Source organism: Staurois parvus, unplaced genomic scaffold (genome assembly GCF_062004578.1).
Source record: "Staurois parvus isolate SC_StPar_1 unplaced genomic scaffold, SC_StPar_1.0 ptg000356l, whole genome shotgun sequence".
In the NCBI taxonomy this organism is placed as follows: Eukaryota; Metazoa; Chordata; class Amphibia; order Anura; family Ranidae; genus Staurois; species Staurois parvus.
Window position 1 is genome coordinate 2,917,912 of NW_028318152.1, and position 18,373 is coordinate 2,936,284.

At 42.3% G+C, this 18,373-nt stretch overlaps 1 protein-coding gene across 2 annotated transcripts in view; it reads left to right on the plus strand.

The window, feature by feature from the left end:
* The first annotated feature begins 16,360 nt into the window (after positions 1-16,360).
* LOC149456585 (solute carrier family 22 member 6-B-like) overlaps positions 16,361-18,373 on the plus strand; it is an 83,786-nt gene continuing 81,773 nt past the window's right edge. The window contains exon 1 of one of the 2 annotated variants that reach the window (XM_089684790.1): positions 16,361-16,845. In XM_089684790.1, coding sequence (XP_089540916.1) covers positions 16,471-16,845 — 375 coding nt within the window. In that variant the 5' untranslated portion in view covers positions 16,361-16,470. The remainder of the gene's footprint in view (positions 16,846-18,373) is intronic. The other variant, XM_089684789.1, reaches the window with a different exon arrangement.

Sequence of the window (18,373 nt, forward strand, 5' to 3'; positions counted from 1 at the left end):
CATGGGAGGAGGAGGAGGAGCACATCAAGCCATCTCCCTTCTCCTGTTTGGGAAAGGGAACTGTGCTAGTTATAGACAGTATAAATGTATCACAGACACTCAGCTTGGACAACTGCAGCCAGCCCTCTGGAGAGTTGGCAACCCTGGTAATTAGGGTGTTCCCAGGCACACTCGACCTGTGCAAACATTTATGCACTTGGCAGTTGTGGTACTTGGTTACTTTGGTAGGCACCATAGGTATGCTCAGTCTATTGCAGCAAGCTCCATTCACATTAGGGCGTCTCAAATCACAGGCGTTATCGCCATGATTTTGCCCGTGATTTGAAAACGTAGTTTAACAATGTAAAAACGCGCTATCGTATTTGGAGGTGCCATTCATTTCAATGGCACCTGAAAACGCGGGTTGTTTTTGCCAGGATAGCGGTGCATTTTTCCATGCAACAAACGTGCCGCGATCACACAAACAAAATCGTGGAACGTGCGACGCCCAAAAATGGTTCCAGAACCCATGATTTTGTTTGCTTGAAAGCGGCATGTTTGTTGCGTGTAAAAAAGTGCCACAATCGGGGCAAAAACGTCACGCATTTTCAGGTGCCATTGAAATGAATGGAACCTCCAAGTGTGATTGACTAAATAAACATTTTAAAATGCATTAAAACATGGTTGGTGCCAATAGGGTAGCAGTGGATGGTGTCAGTAAAACAGTGGATTTTTATTTTTTCATTATTTTTTACAATATTATTTTCCCTGCAGAACCGGCAGTGTATGGCCAGGTTCAGTTACTAGCAGAAAACTGTATATGAAAGGAAGACTACCTGAGATATAAAATGGATAGAGTATATGGAGACATGCCCATGCACAGAAAACATAGGTGCATCATATGTACATTGGAGATACAGTATATGCTTGGTTGATGATAGTGTCTATTTGCTAAATTCATGGGATAGAGAGATGAGGATTCTAAAGGGATTCACAGGGATTTTATAATTATAATATTTTGTACATGCTCTGTTGGACTTGCCTTCTGTCTCTGGGATGCTACTATCTGATAAATGCTACCAGGGACGGACTGACCATTTGGAAACTCGGGCACTGCCCGAGGGCTCGGGGTCAGTAGGGGGCCCCACGAGATGCCCCTGGTACCTTTTTCATAGGCTTTTTTGAGTTTGGGCAAGTACACAGGGGCCCCGTGATCCCCTATTGCCTGGGGTCCCCATGAGTTGTCAGTCCGCCCCTGAATGCTACACTCTCTGGCAAAGAACTAAAGTTGCCTGCAACTAGATTGAAAATTGCATTCTACATTCTTTTCCCACTGCATATACATCTAATTCACAATAATAAACCATAGCACAAATGAACATTTAAAAAAATAAACGTATTCATTATATACATTATGCTTTTCTGCACAGAGTAAAACAGATGTAAAATAAATGCTTTGAGCCCACCTTAAAGAAGAAATTCATTTTAACAGATGAGGACTGATTAGCAACCAGTAGCTGAGGCAATCAACACTTACTGTAGGTCAGGATTATGCAATGTACAACATAGCAAGTGAGTGCAGCAGCCAGGACTATGAAATATACAACACAGTAAATACATTGCAGGGGTCAGGACTGTATAATGTGCAACAAAGCATATACAGTGCAGCTGTCAGAATAATATAACATATACCATAGTGTACATAGTGCAGTTGTAAGGAGTATGAAATAAACAACATAGCATATGGAGTGCAGTGGTCTTGGCTATGTAGTGAAAGACATAGCATATAGCATGCAGAGGTCAGAACTAATACTGGCCATACACCTGTAGAATTACTTTCCAACATTCAGGAGTCATGGTTAAAATACCATGTCAATATCGCCATGTTTGTAGAATGAGCGTTCTATCTCTGGATTAACTTTGACAACTGCATGTTAATAAAACTAGTTATGAATTTTCCTGTCTAGCAGCAAAATCAGTAACTAGAAATTTGTTTGTTCTCATTAGAGTTCACGAAAGTTTTTCATCCTTGTCCTTCAATTTTTTTGATCTGGTCAAAACCAGTTGTTGAATCGTCTCCTTTAACTCATAGATAATCTAATGTTCAGGTGTAAAGCCAGTTTAAGGATCACCATACCAGTTAAAATCTGACTATATAATCTAAGGCAGGCCATACATGATGTGATTCTATTTCTTGTAACCGAAGATTGCTCGACTCCCCTATCAACACAGTTAGTGTTGATGGGGGAATCTCTCCCACTGAGCTATTATATTCTCCCAGCAGGGGGGTGCAGAGAGCTATCTCCACTGGGAAAACAGTGATTACTGCTAGTGGCAGTAGCTTTTTTGTTATAACATTTTGCAAATAAATAATCACTTCCCCAAAGTAGAACAATGTTACTATGTTAACATTATACTACTTTGGTCATAGTGTAATATGAAAAGAAAATCTTAAACAAAGAGAAAAAAAATTAATAAAAAATAATACTAAAATATATATATTTTTTTTAATTATAATTTTTTTTTTTTTCGTACTGCCACACCAGTTATATGATGATGCTGTACTGCACTGGTGACAGCATGTAAAAAAAATATGAAAATCATTTTTTTAATTTCTTAATTTTCCACAAAATTATGACCAAAAAAATCACAACTTCAAAAGACTCACTATGCCTCTTATGAAATACATCAGACTGTCTACTTTGCAAAAAGGGGTCATTTGGGGGATATCTGTACTGTTCTGACATTTTTGGTCCTCAAGAAATTAGATTGGCTGTCAGTACTTCAGAATTGATCAATATTCAGATCTATACCATAGTTTGTAAACTCTATAACTTTCCTACAGACTAAACAATAAATACTGATTTGGGTTATTTTCACCACAGAAATGTAGCAGAATTCCCCTTGACCTAAATTTATGACGAACAATTATTTATTTGCAAAATTTTATAACAGAAACAAAGAAAAATGTGGGTTTTTTTCAAAATTTGTGGTCTTCTTTTGTTAATTTAGCAAAAAATAAAAACCCCAGCGGTGATTAAATACCACCAAAAGAAAGCTCTAGTTGTGTGAACAAAATGATAAAAATTTAGTTTGGGTACAGTGTTGCATGACTGCACAATTGTAATTCAAAGTGTGAGAGCATTGAAACCTGAAAATTGGCCTGGGCAGGAAGGGGGTAAAAGTGCCCATACTAGGCAGGAGAGCACAGTGTGGTCAGTTATTTAGCTGTGCTGGGAACTCAGCCTGCTGTCCGCCAATGATCAGATTTGTCCTGACACCTCCCCCCCATCCTGCACAGCCTTTCACTGGGAAGTTCAGTGTACTTTTTTCCTTCTCTGGTTCTCTATGCAGTTGAGATTAGAGAGAAGAGATCACTATTAAAAAAGGGGAACAAGTTATTTAGAATGTTTTCTATATCTCTACACAAATGTTTTTTGCCTTTTAATTCTATTTTAAGCTGAATGGGTTGTTTTACAAGGTGAGGCTTTACAATCACTTTAAATGTATCATTCTTTGTGAAATATAGAGAAGGAGGAGCAGCTGGGACAGTCTATATATACGCTGGGGTACTTGTGTTGTAAATCCTTGGTTACTTGGGGGTCTTTGTTAGCCCTTCTTCTGTCCAACTCTGTCAACACTTGTAAGATAAATAGATTCATATATATATTTTTTAATGATCCACAGTGATGTTTTTATTGTAATTCTTTTTAATAATGATTAACCTTTTAGACAATTTATGTAATTTGTATGTTTATCATGGTCATCACAAAATGTATTATTATTATTATTATACAGGATTTATATAGCACCAATAGTTTGCTCAGTGCTTTACAATATAATGGGATACAATACAGCAACAATACAGTTCAATACAAGAGGGATAGGAGGGCCCTGCTCCTCGGAGCTTACAATCTAGGAGGGAGGGGCTAGTGGTACAAAAGGTAATAACTGTGGGGGATGGACTGGTAGGAAGAGTAGAAGATTCCATTATTAGCTGACGGCAGGATAGGCTTCCCTGAAGAGCTAGGTTTTCAGAGATCGCCTAAAAGTGAGCAGAGTAGGCGACAGTCTGATAAATTGGGGTAGAGAATTCCAGAGGATGGGGAAGCTCTGGAGAAGTCCTGGAGACGAGTGTCAGGAATCTAGGAATGACCAGAAAGGTGTGGACTGACACAGGGAAACGCAGGTTTCAAGTATAGTATAATAATACAGTTTATTATTAGCCACCCAGATATATATATATATATAAACGCACAGTGAACAAACCAACCTTCCACTAATCTTAGTAGGTGCAGGAACACAGGCGTAGTCAGGGCTGGAGAGGTGGAATGGTCAGGCCGGCCGTAGGGTTCTGTAACGACTGCCTGGTGGTACCTCAGGGCAGGATTCCCTAGGGCGCGGAGTCTAAGTCCCAGTCTGCTTATTCACCAGGGCCCCTGATGGTGGGGATGGACTTGGAGCAGACAGGAACCAGGTTGCGGCCCCTGAGTACACCTGCTAGTGGTAGAGGGATCCGCCAGAGGTATGTGCAGGTAGAAAGCCTGATGTGAAGAGGCAGAAGGTGTGAGCAGGGACGGCTGGATCCGTGCAGGATGGATGGATGGCAGAGTAGTTAGTGTGGTCAGACGGGTCAGGTCAGCAACGTGCGGGCAGCGAGGTACCAAAGGAGCAGGCAGAGAATGGTCAGGGTCACAAGCTGGGTTCAGTAACTCACGGGCAGCGCGGTACAAAGGATCAGGCAGAAGGATCGTCAGGCAAGCCAGGGGTTCAACAGGAGACGGTCAGCAGAGGTCAGGATCAAGCAGGGTCAGCAACGAGGAAGGAACACAAGATACCAGGTACAGGGGCTCATGGGAAAACATACACCAAGGCCCAGATCACAGGCCTGGTCATGCCTTAAATACACCTTCTGCAATCAGCCCCAGGTTTGGCTGATTGCAGGTGTGAGCTTCTGGCTGCTGAGAGCACCCGCTGGTCAGCTCTGGTACTGCAGCCCACACGGCAGGTGAGTCCCACCACCAGTGCTGAGTCCATTCCTGACAACGAGCATGGGAGGAGGAGACAAGGGAGCTAGAGAGCTAAGAGAACTATGAGAGATAAGATCGGTGATGTAATTCCCTTCATTTGTTCTGTTTAGCTTCTAGTAAATTTGTACTACACCAGGTATAGGACCAAGTGTCTCTGCACCTGAACTCTGAGTCTATGGAAGGTCCTATCTAAAGGGCGGCATCAAAAAATAAGTCTTTGTATCTCCCCAAACTCCTCCAACTGGCCAGTGTAGTTTTAATTGGTAGGGCACAGTTGCTGCGTTGGAGCACTCAGGTCTATCTGTGTCCCACAGTACAGGGCATAATCCTCAAATTGTGTTCCAAGACAGTGTCCCTTAAAGAAGTCGGTATAGAAGTTGTGGCCGGTAACAGACTACTATGCAGTCTGTTACTAAGCCTCCTCCTTCTCTCTGGCATCTGGTACTGGTTGCATCTGTAGTGGCGATTTCTCATGGAACCTTTGACACCCCTTTCTTCCAGCTCACTTGATCTGCTGAGATCCCAATGCAAATGTGGCAGCCCAGTCTATCTCATACCATGGTGATCATTCATGACAGGCAGTATCTGCAACTCATCAAACCTCTCTACTTGTCACCTCTCAATTTCCACATGAGACTGCCGTGAGCCCTAGCTTCTCTTTACTTTTCCTCCTACCCCCCCTGTCCTCCTGTGACTTGTTGTCCCATCCAATAATTGCCTACATCCACCATAGTTCCAGACAGCTCCCCACTCCATGGACGGGCTTTGCCCAGCTGCCCTGTGGCCAATCACTCCTCTCCTGCTGCCTGAGGGACTTCGGGCAGCTGCATGTGCAGCTATCAGGGATATCCTATTAGCCAGGTGGCCCAGAAAAAAGTGCATAGGTGTGCATGAATATCAGCAAGGTGCACATGCATTCATCAAGGCATGTGTAGGGACATGCATGCAAGCCCATGGTCAGCATTGGTACCAGACGGCCTATTTAAGGGATGCTCTAACTTAGTGTCAGTGCTCACTGGTCTTCAGCTTGTTCCTTGCTCCCTGACTTATGTTCCGTTTGTGATTCCTGTTATTGATCCGGGTTCCTCCTGACCTGATTTGGATTTTGCTCTGAACTTCTGTTCTACCCAGGGGCGGACTGACCATTCGAGCACTCGGGCACTGCCCGAGGGCCTGGGGTTAGTAGGGGGCCCCATGAAATGCCCCTGGTACCTTTTTTATAGGCTTTTTTTAGTGTGGGCAAGGACACAGGGGCCCCATGATCCCCTATTGCCCGGGGGCCCCATGAGTTGTCAGTCCGCCCCTGGTTCCACCCATTCCTGACCTTAACTTCATCCCTGACCCTGATTTGGTACTTTGTTGCCCACTTGTTGCTGATCTTGAGTTTGACTTTGCTTCTGCCTCTGATTCTGCCTCACACCACTGTCGAGTGCCTACTTACCTTACATGCTGATGTAGCTGCCTACTTCTATGAATAGTCCTGCTACACCCTTGCTGACATCATTCTTGAACTCTGTCATCCTGAACTTTCAAACAAGCCAGAGTTTCCATTTACCTTCTGCAGATTATAATGCAGACTATTCACCCGATGGTTCTGTTCGTATGTTCCTCTGGATCTTCTTGGTTGGCATCTTCAGTTCAAGGTTCTGCAAGTTACATCCTCCAGCAGTCATTGTTCCTCCTGTCCCTTTGCACCATCTGCTTCACCTTCAGGGATGCTTGGGCAAGAGATAAAATAGAGGCTGCACTCTCTTGTATCTCAGTCTCCTATCAGGTACTTGACAATATCTGTGTGTCCTATTTTGCAGCATTTGTACACAGCAAAGCTTTTAAGTAAGCTTGTGGCCAGGGGCGGACTGACAACTCATGGGGCCCCCGGGCAATAGGGGATCATGGGGCCCCTGTGTGCTTCCCAAACTCAAAAAAGCTTATGAAAAAGGTACCAGGGGCATCTCATGGGGCCCCCTACTGACCCCGGGCCCTCGAGCAGTGCCCGAGTTTCCAAATGGTCAGTCCTCCCCTGCTTGTGGCCTGTCATTTGCATTTGAAACACTGGCACTTCCCTTCCTCTCTCCTCCTCTCTCTGCACGACTGCTCCTCTACTCATTGGCAGCGGGAAGGGAAAGAAGCCCCAATACTGCCAGCTGTGACATCCCCAATGGCAATTGCTGTGTGTGTGAGTGGCTGAGCAGCAGTCACAGTCTAGTCTGGGCAGCTGTGACCAGGGAAACCACAGACTGGGGTTAAATTCCAACAATACTCTCTCCCCAGACTGACAATGCTGCCGCCCAAGGATGTCTTCATTGACAGAGATAGGAAGTGTGTTACTGGCCACCACATTTAAGCTGCAATGAAACTTTTGTTTTTTAATTTAATATAGGTGACCCAGAACAAATATGCAACTAAGGAGCTGACTTTATAATGTAGTACTAAAGTCAGGATAAACATGACTGCCAGGCCACTAGCATTGATAGAAGGCCAGCATTGGCAGCCCTCAAATTTCTCATGGCATGGGTTTAATTAATATTGAATCAATCTGATATTTGTTAAACACACCAAAGCTAGACTAAATAATAAAAGAACATTCCAAACTACATCAGCATAAGGTACAAGCTTGCTATTATTTGCCTATATGTGGCACAAAAAAATGTAACTGGCATCTAGGGATGGGATGTATGTTCGAGTTGAACATTAGTTTGACTCGAACATTGGCCGTGCATGTGTTCGGTGAACACATGAACGGCAAGGGCATTTGGTGGGCTATTTGCCCCACAAAGCACTGTGCCCTGACAGTGCATTGTGATTGGCCTATCTTGCAGCATTTGTACACAGCAAAGCTTTTAAATAAGCTTGTGGCTTGTCATTTGCACTTGAAACACTGGCACTTCTCTTCCTCTCTCCTCCTCTCTCTGCACGACTGCTCCTCTACTCATTGGCAGCGGGAAGGGAAAGAAGCCTCAATACTGCCGGCTGTGACATCCCCAATGGCAATTGCTGTGTGTGTGAGTGGCTGAGCAGCAGTCACAGTCTAGTCTGGGCAGCTGCGACCAGGGAAACCACAGACTGGGGTTAAATTCCAACAATATTCTCTCCCCAGACTGACAATGCTGCTGTCCAAGGATGTCTTCATTGATAGAGACAGGAAGTGTGTTACTGGCCACCATATTTAAGCTGCAATGTATAAAATGTTTCTTTTTTTGGTTTAATATCGCTGACCCAGAACAACTGTGCAGCTAAGGAGCTGACTTTACTTGTTATATGCATGTTTAATGTCAGTGATGTAGTACTGAAGTCAGAGGATCAGCATGACTGCCAGGCCACTAGCACTGATAGAAGGCCAGCATTGGCAGCCCTCATATTTCTCATGACATGGGTTCAATTAATAATAAATTGATCTGATATTTGTTAAACACACCAAAGCTAGACTAAATAATCAGAGAACATTATATACCAAATCAACATTTGGCACAAGCTTGCAATAATTTGCTTGTATGTGGCACAAAATAGGAATCCGCTCACTGTAGGAAACTGGCATCAATGTCCCTAGCAAATGGGTGGGTGGCAAATTTTCGACAATATCTTGGTGACTTGTTTTGATTAAGCATATGTGTATTGAATAGCTCCCAATTACTGTCAATTAGATCTGATGTGCACTGCTGCAGGGGCTGAAAGTAGAAATATGGTTGGGAGTAGTGCAGTATAACTATAGCAGCACCATATACAGTATATTTTCATTTATAGTATATGCATATCACTGATTTCCTGTGAGATTTTCAATCCAGCACACACACATTATTTCCCAGTATTTGTGCTACTAGTGAGATTTCCAGTCCAGCACATATAGTTCAATCCTTAGTATCAGTGCTACAGGTGAGATTTCCAATCCCACACAAACAGGTCACTCCTCAGTTTACATATGCTGCTAGTGAGATTTCCAATCCAGCGCACATATATCAGCCCCCTTCACCCATGATCAGGGGCAGACTGACCATTTGGAAACTTGGGCACTGCCCGAGGGCCTGGGGTCAGTAGGGGGCCCCATGAGATGCCCCTGGCACCTTTTTCATAGGCTTTTTCAAGTTTGGGCAAGGACACAGGGGCCCCATGATCCCCTATTGCCTGGGGGCCCCATGAGTTGTCAGTCCGCCCAGGAGCGGACTGACCATTCGAGAACTCGGGCACTGCCCGAGGGCCCGTGGAATTTTCAATCCAGCACAAATAGATCACTCCCCAGTATCCATGCTGCTAATGAGAATTCCAATCCAGCACACACAGATCACTCTCCAGTATCTGTGCTATTAATGAGTGAGATTTCCAATCCATTGCACACAACTCACTCCCCAGTATCTGTGCTATTAATGAGTGAGATTTCCAATCCATTGCACACAACTCACTCCCCAGTATCTGTGCTATTAATGAGTAAGGGATTAGATAAGTGAAAAAAGTGTGAAAGCACATTTCAAGGTAGAGGCACAAGGATTGAAACATTTTGGCGCTGTTGATGTGAGAGATGTTTTATTCATGTTCATGGTCACATATATCCAAAATTAGTTTGATGTATAGCGCTACGCTATTTTGATTTATTTGATGTGTAAAGTTTGGTTCAAAGAAAAATGAAAGAAAACTGACTTACAGCATTTACAATTAGATTACTTGTGTAACCTGGACTGCAACTGATACGGAACTTCTTCCTTTGTTGCTGCTATAATATCTTTCTGCTGTGTGGACAGGTGTCAGGGCTCTGTCCACAGCAGAGGTATGTGGAGACCTGGCATTCCTGCCAGTATCTAGCATGGCAGCAGAAATGCACACTGGCGAACATCTATGTGCATTGGCGCTCAGATGCGAACTGGAACATGCATACACACTGCGCACATTTACGCACACATTAGCCCAGTTTGGCACCAGACGGTCATTATATATTTATATAACTTATTTATAATTATTCTGAAAATACTAGCATTCTAAAATAAAATGTTTTTAGGATATGGGATAACATTCATAAACAAAGGGGGTGGGAATACAATTCACTGTCAATATCCTTGGTGGGTACGGAATTGTTCCCACCCCAGGGAAAGAGGATATTGCAGAGAACTGGATAAAAGATAGAAATACACGTATAAAAGATATCACTGAGAAAGGGGAATTGTGCATTTTATAGATTTAAAATATAAAGAGGAATTTTTTTAGGTTTGATGAGTGGCGTTATTATCAATTAAGACACTTTGTGGCAGCACTCCCACAGCCTCTAAGGATGGCGGAGGACATGTGTCCACTGGAACAATTTTTTAGTACTGATAAAATGCATAGGCATGTAACATCTCGCATTTATAACATTCTTACTGGTTTATCTGGATCTGCCTCTTGGAAAAGTGGGAAAAGGAATTAGGAACTAAATTAAATGAACAAGAAAAAAAGAAAATGTTTAACTTGGTACACGGGGCGGTGGATATGAACACTGTAGAAATGAACTATAAATACTTAGCAAGGTGGTACGTTACACCTAGTGTGGCACATAATCAATGAACAGAAACTTCACCGTTATGTCGGAGGGATGTGGGAAGAAAATGGCACACATTTGGTGGGTTGTCCCAAGATACAGCATTTCTGGCAGGAAAGAATACAACAAATACATGAGATAACAGAGATCACTGTTCGGCAGGATCCCTGGGTCTGCTTATTTCATAATACTGACCTTACGGGAAAACAATATAAGAACACGATGACATTTCATTTAATAAATGCTGCAAAAGGACTGATTCCTAGACACTGGCAGATTCAGGATCCCCTGAATATTAGGGATTGGATAACTATGAACAATGAACACAAGAAGAATTTCCAAAATGTTGACAAAACTGAGTTTTATAGAATTCTTGTTTAGCTCATTACATGAAAGTAAGTTAAATAATATAACTTATTTACAAAATCTTTAGTTCTACTCAATTTGGTTGATGCAAAAATGAATACACCCCACGACAAAAACTACTATATAGTATTTTGTATGACCTCCATGATTTGTAAGGACAGCACCAAGTCTTCTAGGCATGGAATGAACAAGTTGGCGACATATTGCAACTTCAATCTTTTAGAGCCTGGATGCTGGATAGAGAGTGATGCTCAACTTGTCTCTTCAGAATTCCCCATAGGTAGTCGATTGGGTACAGATCAGGAGACATATTTGGCCACTGAATCACTTTCATCCTGTTCTTCTTCAGAAATGCAACAGTGGCCTTAGATGTGTGTTTTGGGTCATTGTCATGTTGGAAAAGTGTACAACGACCAAGGGCACGGAGTGATGGTAGCATCTTCTCTTTCAATATAGAGCAGTACATCTGTGAATTCAATATACTATCAATGAATTGCAGCTCCCTGACACCAACAGCACTCATGCAGCCCCACAGAAGGACACTGCCACCACCATGATTCACTGTAGGCACCATGCATTTTTCTTTGTAGTCCTCACCTCATCCGTTCCAAAAACTTTTATCTTGGTCTCATCACGGCAGAGTACAGAGTCCCAGTAGTCTTTTTCTTTTTCAGCATGGGCCCTGGCAATTTTAGGCAGGATTTTTTGTGCATGGGCTTTAGGAGAGGCTTCCTTTGTGGATGACACCCATGCATGCTATTTCTCTGCAGTGTACACCATATTGTGTCACACAAACAATCACCCCAGTTTGGCTTTCTACTTCCTTAACTAACTGCAGTAAGAATGCATGGCGATTTTCTTCAACCCTTCTCAACAGAAGATGCTCCTGTCGAGGTGTTAACTTCCATGGACAGCCTGGACATCTCTGTGAGATGGTTGCAGTTCCATCTTTGTTAAATTTCTGTATCACTTTTGCTACAGTATCCTTACTGATAAGTAAAGCTTTGCTGATCTTGTAGCCTTCACCTTTCTTTTGTAATGAAATTATTTTCTTTCTCAGGCCTTGTGACATTTCTTTTCTATGTGGTGCCATTGCTGACAGCATGAAATGAGAAGGGGTTTTCTTTGTTAATGAATGCACTTTTATAATCAACAGTCTGCTGGACACCTGCTTAATGAATAGTTAGACTCACCTGTAGTTGAATTCATGTTAATTATAATTCTGTTGTCTAAAATTTAGCGTTGCTCCTAAGACTTTCATTGGGGTGTATTCAATTTTGCAACACATGAATGAATTTGCTAGGAGAAATACGTTTTTGTGTGTGCAAATTAACAAATCTTGTTTGCAATTAATGGCCCACATTTGTGGGAGTATTTTGTAGTATAGTGTCCCATAGAAAATGTTGATCCTGAAAGAAAAATGTAAAAGTTTTCTGACAATCTGTTAGGGTGTACTCTTTTATACTAGGCACTGTAAATATGTATTTATAAGTGAAGGTATATATAAGTAAATATATACTGTAAGTGAAACCAGTGAAAAGAGAATGGCACGTTATGACTCTAGACATACCAGAATATTTTATTGCTAGTTATATTGTAGATAAAAGTTCATGACCTTTTACCTATGTATAAAATGCTTCAACATTTTTATAACCTAATTTATGATTCTGTGTGATAAGTTTAGTTAAAGCCCAGATTAAATTTTCAACCAAATGCCATATGGCAAAGTGCCACACAGGTACATGCCACCCCGGGTATGTTTTTCATTGTCTGGAAGGAAACACTGATCACTTCCAGTCTCTTGGTCTTAGTTTCTACACAGCAATGTAATCAGGTTGTTATATTTGTTCGGGTTCTGGAGAATATCCACTGTGGACAGTTAATATCAGCACGTTGTTAATTATCACAGAGGAACTTCATACAGGTCCAGTGCTGTGTGTAGATGTATTTTCTATCAGCAACTACAGATAACTGTAGGCAACTCTTAATAATTTATGCATGAGAACATGGAACACTAAATTCTATCTCAAAAGACCCCATTAAAGCACACCCATAGATGTACGAAGATGTTATCAAGCTTTCAAAAAAAAAATGCCAGGTATCTATTTTGCAATGCTTAATTGGGTGTTGGCTTGTAATAAGAACATTAGCATTACAAGGGAATGGAGCTCCTAATAATAATATGCTTCACTTTACTTTGCTACTCTTTAGATTATCTTGATTGCTTTATTTTTTGTTATTAAAAAATACACATATATAACTATAATAAAATATTTATTTATGATCAACTAAAACCAAAAAAACTAGTGCAATATATTAAAAGTACATAAACTGAATAGTCTCAACATCCAGATAACTGGCCTAGGGTACCAAAGACTATGTTGGACCTCCTTTTATTTTAGTAAATTTGTCCCTATTTGCATATAAAGAGTCAGTTCACCCTAAGCATTGATTTTTGGCAGATGTTACAAGTGTAGCACCCTCCTAGTTTAGCTAGGGGGAGCTAGACCCTAATGGTTAGTGAGGAGCTGGTTAGCAGGTGAGATAGCCAGAGGGGTCAAATTCTGGTCAGGACTGAGAGACACTGCAGGCCAGTCCCTCTGGAATTTTCCCCTTCTCTAAGACTTTAGGAGGAGGGCATTGGAGGCAGTGGGTGGATCTGAGGAGTGGCTGGTTACACTCTTGAGAGACCTCAGCCAATCTCCAACAGGAGGCTTGGCAAGGGGCTGGGACTCCCTTAAAAGAGTCTGCTCAGTAGCAGGAGTGTGGTGGTGGGAGAGGAGTGAGAAGCAGGAAGATGTGAGGCTGAAGGAGGAAGGCTGCCAGGAGGCCCAGTGGGATTGGGCCTGCCTACAAGCCTGGAGCTGGAAATGAGGAAAACTCAGGACTCACTGGCCCCCTGAGAGAGGACCACCTGTATTGCAGGGAAGGAGCAGCCCAGCTGATAGGCCTGGTAGCAGCAGCCATTCCGCAAGCAGTACAGGTGAGGATTTGAGTGAGTTCACCTGCACCCCTGGGCGAATAGGGGAAGGAGCATTCTGGTGGGAAACCAGATTAGCCCTCTACTAGTGACTGTAACCAATTTAAAGTAACAGGAGCCAGATTGTCAGGGCCCCGGGTATGACCAGAGGTGTGTGGACTGACACCAGGAAACGCAGGCTTCAGATATAGTATAAATAATATAATTTATTTAAGACTAAACAATACATAAATGCAGTGCAAGACTAAACATAAACACAGTGAAAACAAACCAAACCACAACCCCCAACAGATAACAAAAGAACAATACTAAGCGTAGTCGGACGGGCCGGGTCAGGAACAATCAGGCAGACAAGGTACCCAAGGAGCAAACTGGAGAGTGGTCAGGAATAGCAGAGGTCAGGACAGGCGGAGTACAATCAGAGTCAGGGATCAAGCAGGATCAGACAGGAAGCCGACAGGATGCAGGTACAGGGGCTCTTGGGAAAACATACACCAAGGCGCTGATTGCAAGTCTGGCCATTCCTTATATGCACCTCCTGCAATCAGCCTCAGGTGTTTTGGCTGACTGCAGAAGTGAGCCTCTGGTTGCTGAGAGCACCCGCTGGCCAGTCCTGGTACTGCAAACCACAAGGCAGGTGAGTCCCACCACTATTGGCGAGTGCATTCCTGACACAGATCCCCTGTTCAGGAAGAAAGTGTCCAGATTGCTGGGTGAAGAGGACTTCATCTAGGGTCTGGGGGTAGTACAATAGGAGCTGTTGGCTAGCACTCCAACAGAGACTGTGTCAGAGGAAAGAAGCTGTGAATAGTGCAGGGAGTTTGTCCTCAGATTTTGGTTTCCTTTGGCATCCTATACACCCCTTACACCATCCACGTTTAATCCCCCCAATAAAATAGCAAAACCAACACTCAAGGCCTGATTTCTGTCTACGGATAAAAGCTTGTGTGGAAAATGCTAACTGACCGGCTGTGAAGGACTATAGGGGGACCCAAAATTCATCAGCAATCCCTAAGAGGGTAGTGCTACAGAGAATTCAACCATCTGACAATTTCTTACATTTCTTGGGAACTCTATAAATAAATGTACTGCACTTGAGTTCTGTATTCTGCACATCTGATGTGCCTCTAATGAGAGGGTCTCACTCTTCTTGTTGGACTTTTAATTTAATTTATATGGAGAATATATTAGGAGGAGCTGGAGCAAGGAAAGATGGCAGGGACACTAAAAACTCCCTGGTGGGGAGAATCAAAATCGGGAAGTATGGCAGGGGTAACAGTCCACAGTTCACTGCCTAAGTTAGGAACTATAACTGGTTAGTGTGTCTGCCTTTAGCAGCCCCTGTTCTCTCATGGAACATAAGCCTCCCAGTATATTGTTTCTACAAGGTTTTATAATATGATCCTAATGTTCCTAGTCAGGTGGCACCAGGACTGAACAAACGAGACAAAACAAGGGAAGGTTACCAATAGTCCTCAATGTGGTGAGACAGCAGCTGGTAGTTGAATCCTGAGACTCCAAGGTCAGGGCAGGTAGCGAGCAAGTGTAGTCCAAAAACTGTTGTGAGGTTAAGGCAGGTCACAAGAAAGTGTAATCCAATAGACAGTTCTATAGTTGGGGTAAGTTGGAAGCAAATTCAATACAGTAAACAATCCAAGGTCAAGTTCAGGTGGCAATTCAAAGAGTAATCCCAGTACAAGGTAGAAGTCAGCAACAAGAAATCCAATGACAAGTAACACAGCAGTGCATAACAAGAAGGGAGCCAGGAAGCTGAAACTATAAAAAATTCAGAGTCCTGGCTTGTGAAGCATAAATAAAGGCCCAGAAAGCACACAGCCAACCAGGAGGCAGGAATCAGAGGTAGGGGTGTAAAGTCATAGACAAATCAATGCTTGGGATGGCTAGGCATTTTGGAGCCAACAGGCTGCCTAGCAATGAGAATGCCTTGAGTGGGCCATGCCACTAGGAGCAAACAGTGCTGAGGCGGCGCCCTTCTGGTTACCCTGCAATGAGGTAGTGGGCAGGTTAGAAAGTGGCTGAACAGTAGGGAATGGAGCAGGAGCCAAGGTCGGCCTCACACTCCTAACAGTGTCCTTGGTACTTTTTTGGGAGCCTCTGATTCTCGTGTGACTTATTACTTGGTTAAAGAAAACATGACCATCTGCATAGAAGATAACCAAGTATCAGGAAAGCTTGGCCTTTTGTGATACAGAATTCAGAAAATAACATGAGCTATTATATGCAATAAGGTACATCCGGTTAAAATAGTAAAAATATTCCCTCAATGCTATTTACCATTTAATTTCAGAATATTTCAGAATTGAGAAAAACATATTACATAAGTCCATAGGATACTTTTAAGTTTCATAATGAAACATGACTGGTACAGCTAACATTGCCCTTTATACTTTGTTATTTACAATTTACAAGTTAATGCTTCATTATACAAGTAAAAGTTTAACACTTGACAATGTAGTCCACTCTTAAATAGCTTGACAGTCATTCACAGTGTTCATACTACCAACAACCACCATAATGCTTGTGGTGAGTTGGCTATAATGTTGACAACCAGCTTCCAGTCTTCTTAGTAGTCAGTGTATGGACTATGAGCAGCCATGGCATTTCAAGAGATCCTAATGCAAATAGGGGGCATGGGACGTTACCAGATCATACATGTCATTCTTCTATCCCTGCCTGTGTTCATGCTCGCAAGCCACAATCTCTTGCAGAATTTCACCGCAGCAATTCCAAAACACCGCTGTAGACTCAATGATTCCTGGGAGGATGGCAATTTTACTGGGATTTGGGTAGATGCCTTTATTCCAGTTGCGGTGAATGGAAAACCCTCCAGTTGCTTCCGCTATACCAGCCCCCAATTCCATATGCTCAATGTCACTGCTTCAAATAACATAAGTGATGCAGAAAAAGAGCCATGTATAAATGGATGGGTCTATGATGACAGCGAGTACTCCTCTACTATCATTAACCAGGTAAGGAATTTTATATTTTTTTCTTATACACTTGTTCTCTGTTTTTTTCCTAGATGTTTATGTTTGTTATATACTGAGAGGTAGTCACACATATAATGATAGCCAGTAGCATGTAGCTTCCTATGATTTATAGGATATGGTTTACAGCATGCAGAGGACTACTGTACTGTACTACTGTACACTGTATATTTACATAAATGTTTTATTTAACAAGAAAATGTGTCTATTCATCTATCTATTAATATACAGTAGTTGGAAATTTATTTTGACAGATACCAACAATTTTATCTTTTGTCAGTGATTATTTTCTGCTCAGGGGCTTTATACTTTCTGCTTCCCTAAGACAAAGTGAGCAAGCATCTCCTAATGCAGTCAAGTGGTTAAATTTGCAATCAAAATAGGAGGATCGGTTATTACAGCCATATAAGGCACATCAAGTTCAGAAATGAAAGGCTAAAACAGATAGTTTGATCCTTCACCTATTGTCAGTACCCCTAGAACCATTTGCTGTAAAGTTAAGCCGTGTCACCCTACTATGCTGGCATTTTACTAGGGGTCCATTCAAGGACCAAGCAATGATGACCACAAATGAATTGTACTGACCAGAAGGGCAGCAGCCTGGAACTGTGTACTGTACAAGAAAATGCATCATTAACATTTAGGAACATGATAAAAGGATTTCTGTGTTCTGTTCCTAGACCTCAGCTGTCCTAGGCTACAGCTTATGGTGCCTATGCAGAAATTCAACCATTAGAATTCCACAATGTTGTTTGTGCTCATAGAACCATCCCTAAATCAGCCTGTCTGTGGCTAGCCTTAGGCCTTGCATCAGATTTTCGAATGTTTGAGCCATTACTGTGTCTAAAGCAGTATCACCCCATTAAGCATTAAGTCCATTCACATGCACTTACACTAACAAACTACCATTCTACAACCACAACAGAATCTGTAATATTAAATTACAGTCAACAAAACCTACAACTGCTCTGAAGCAGCAGAAGCAGTTCCAAATTATACTATAGTTAACATATGCATACTAATACACAGATGTATGAGAATACACATATGAGAACACACATACCATTTTCCCTACCTTCCAAAATCATAACCTTACGAAATCTAAAAGACTCTTTACATGGCATATTTTAAAACATCTTTAATGTTAATAAACCAAACCAGGTCTAAGTTGTTGTTTCTGAAATATAACTGAGTGTCTTAAGGCCCAACTCCAGGAATTAGAAATAACCTACCCTTGCAGTGGGGCACTCTGCACGGCAAGGATAAAATGCTCATTGTGTCTAGGGGTGCCAGAATAGGGACAATTGCTTAATTTATTGTGCACTCCAGCAGGGTCCCTCCAATCAGTCTACCCAAAGACTCCTCTCTAAGCAGTAGTCACATGCTTACTCCCATTACTTACATTGCAGGGTTAATAGCTCTGCATTGTATATGAGGACACTAAGGGGTTTATTTACTAAAGCTGGAGAATCCAAAATCAGACTCCCTTCTGCATAGAAACCAATCAGCT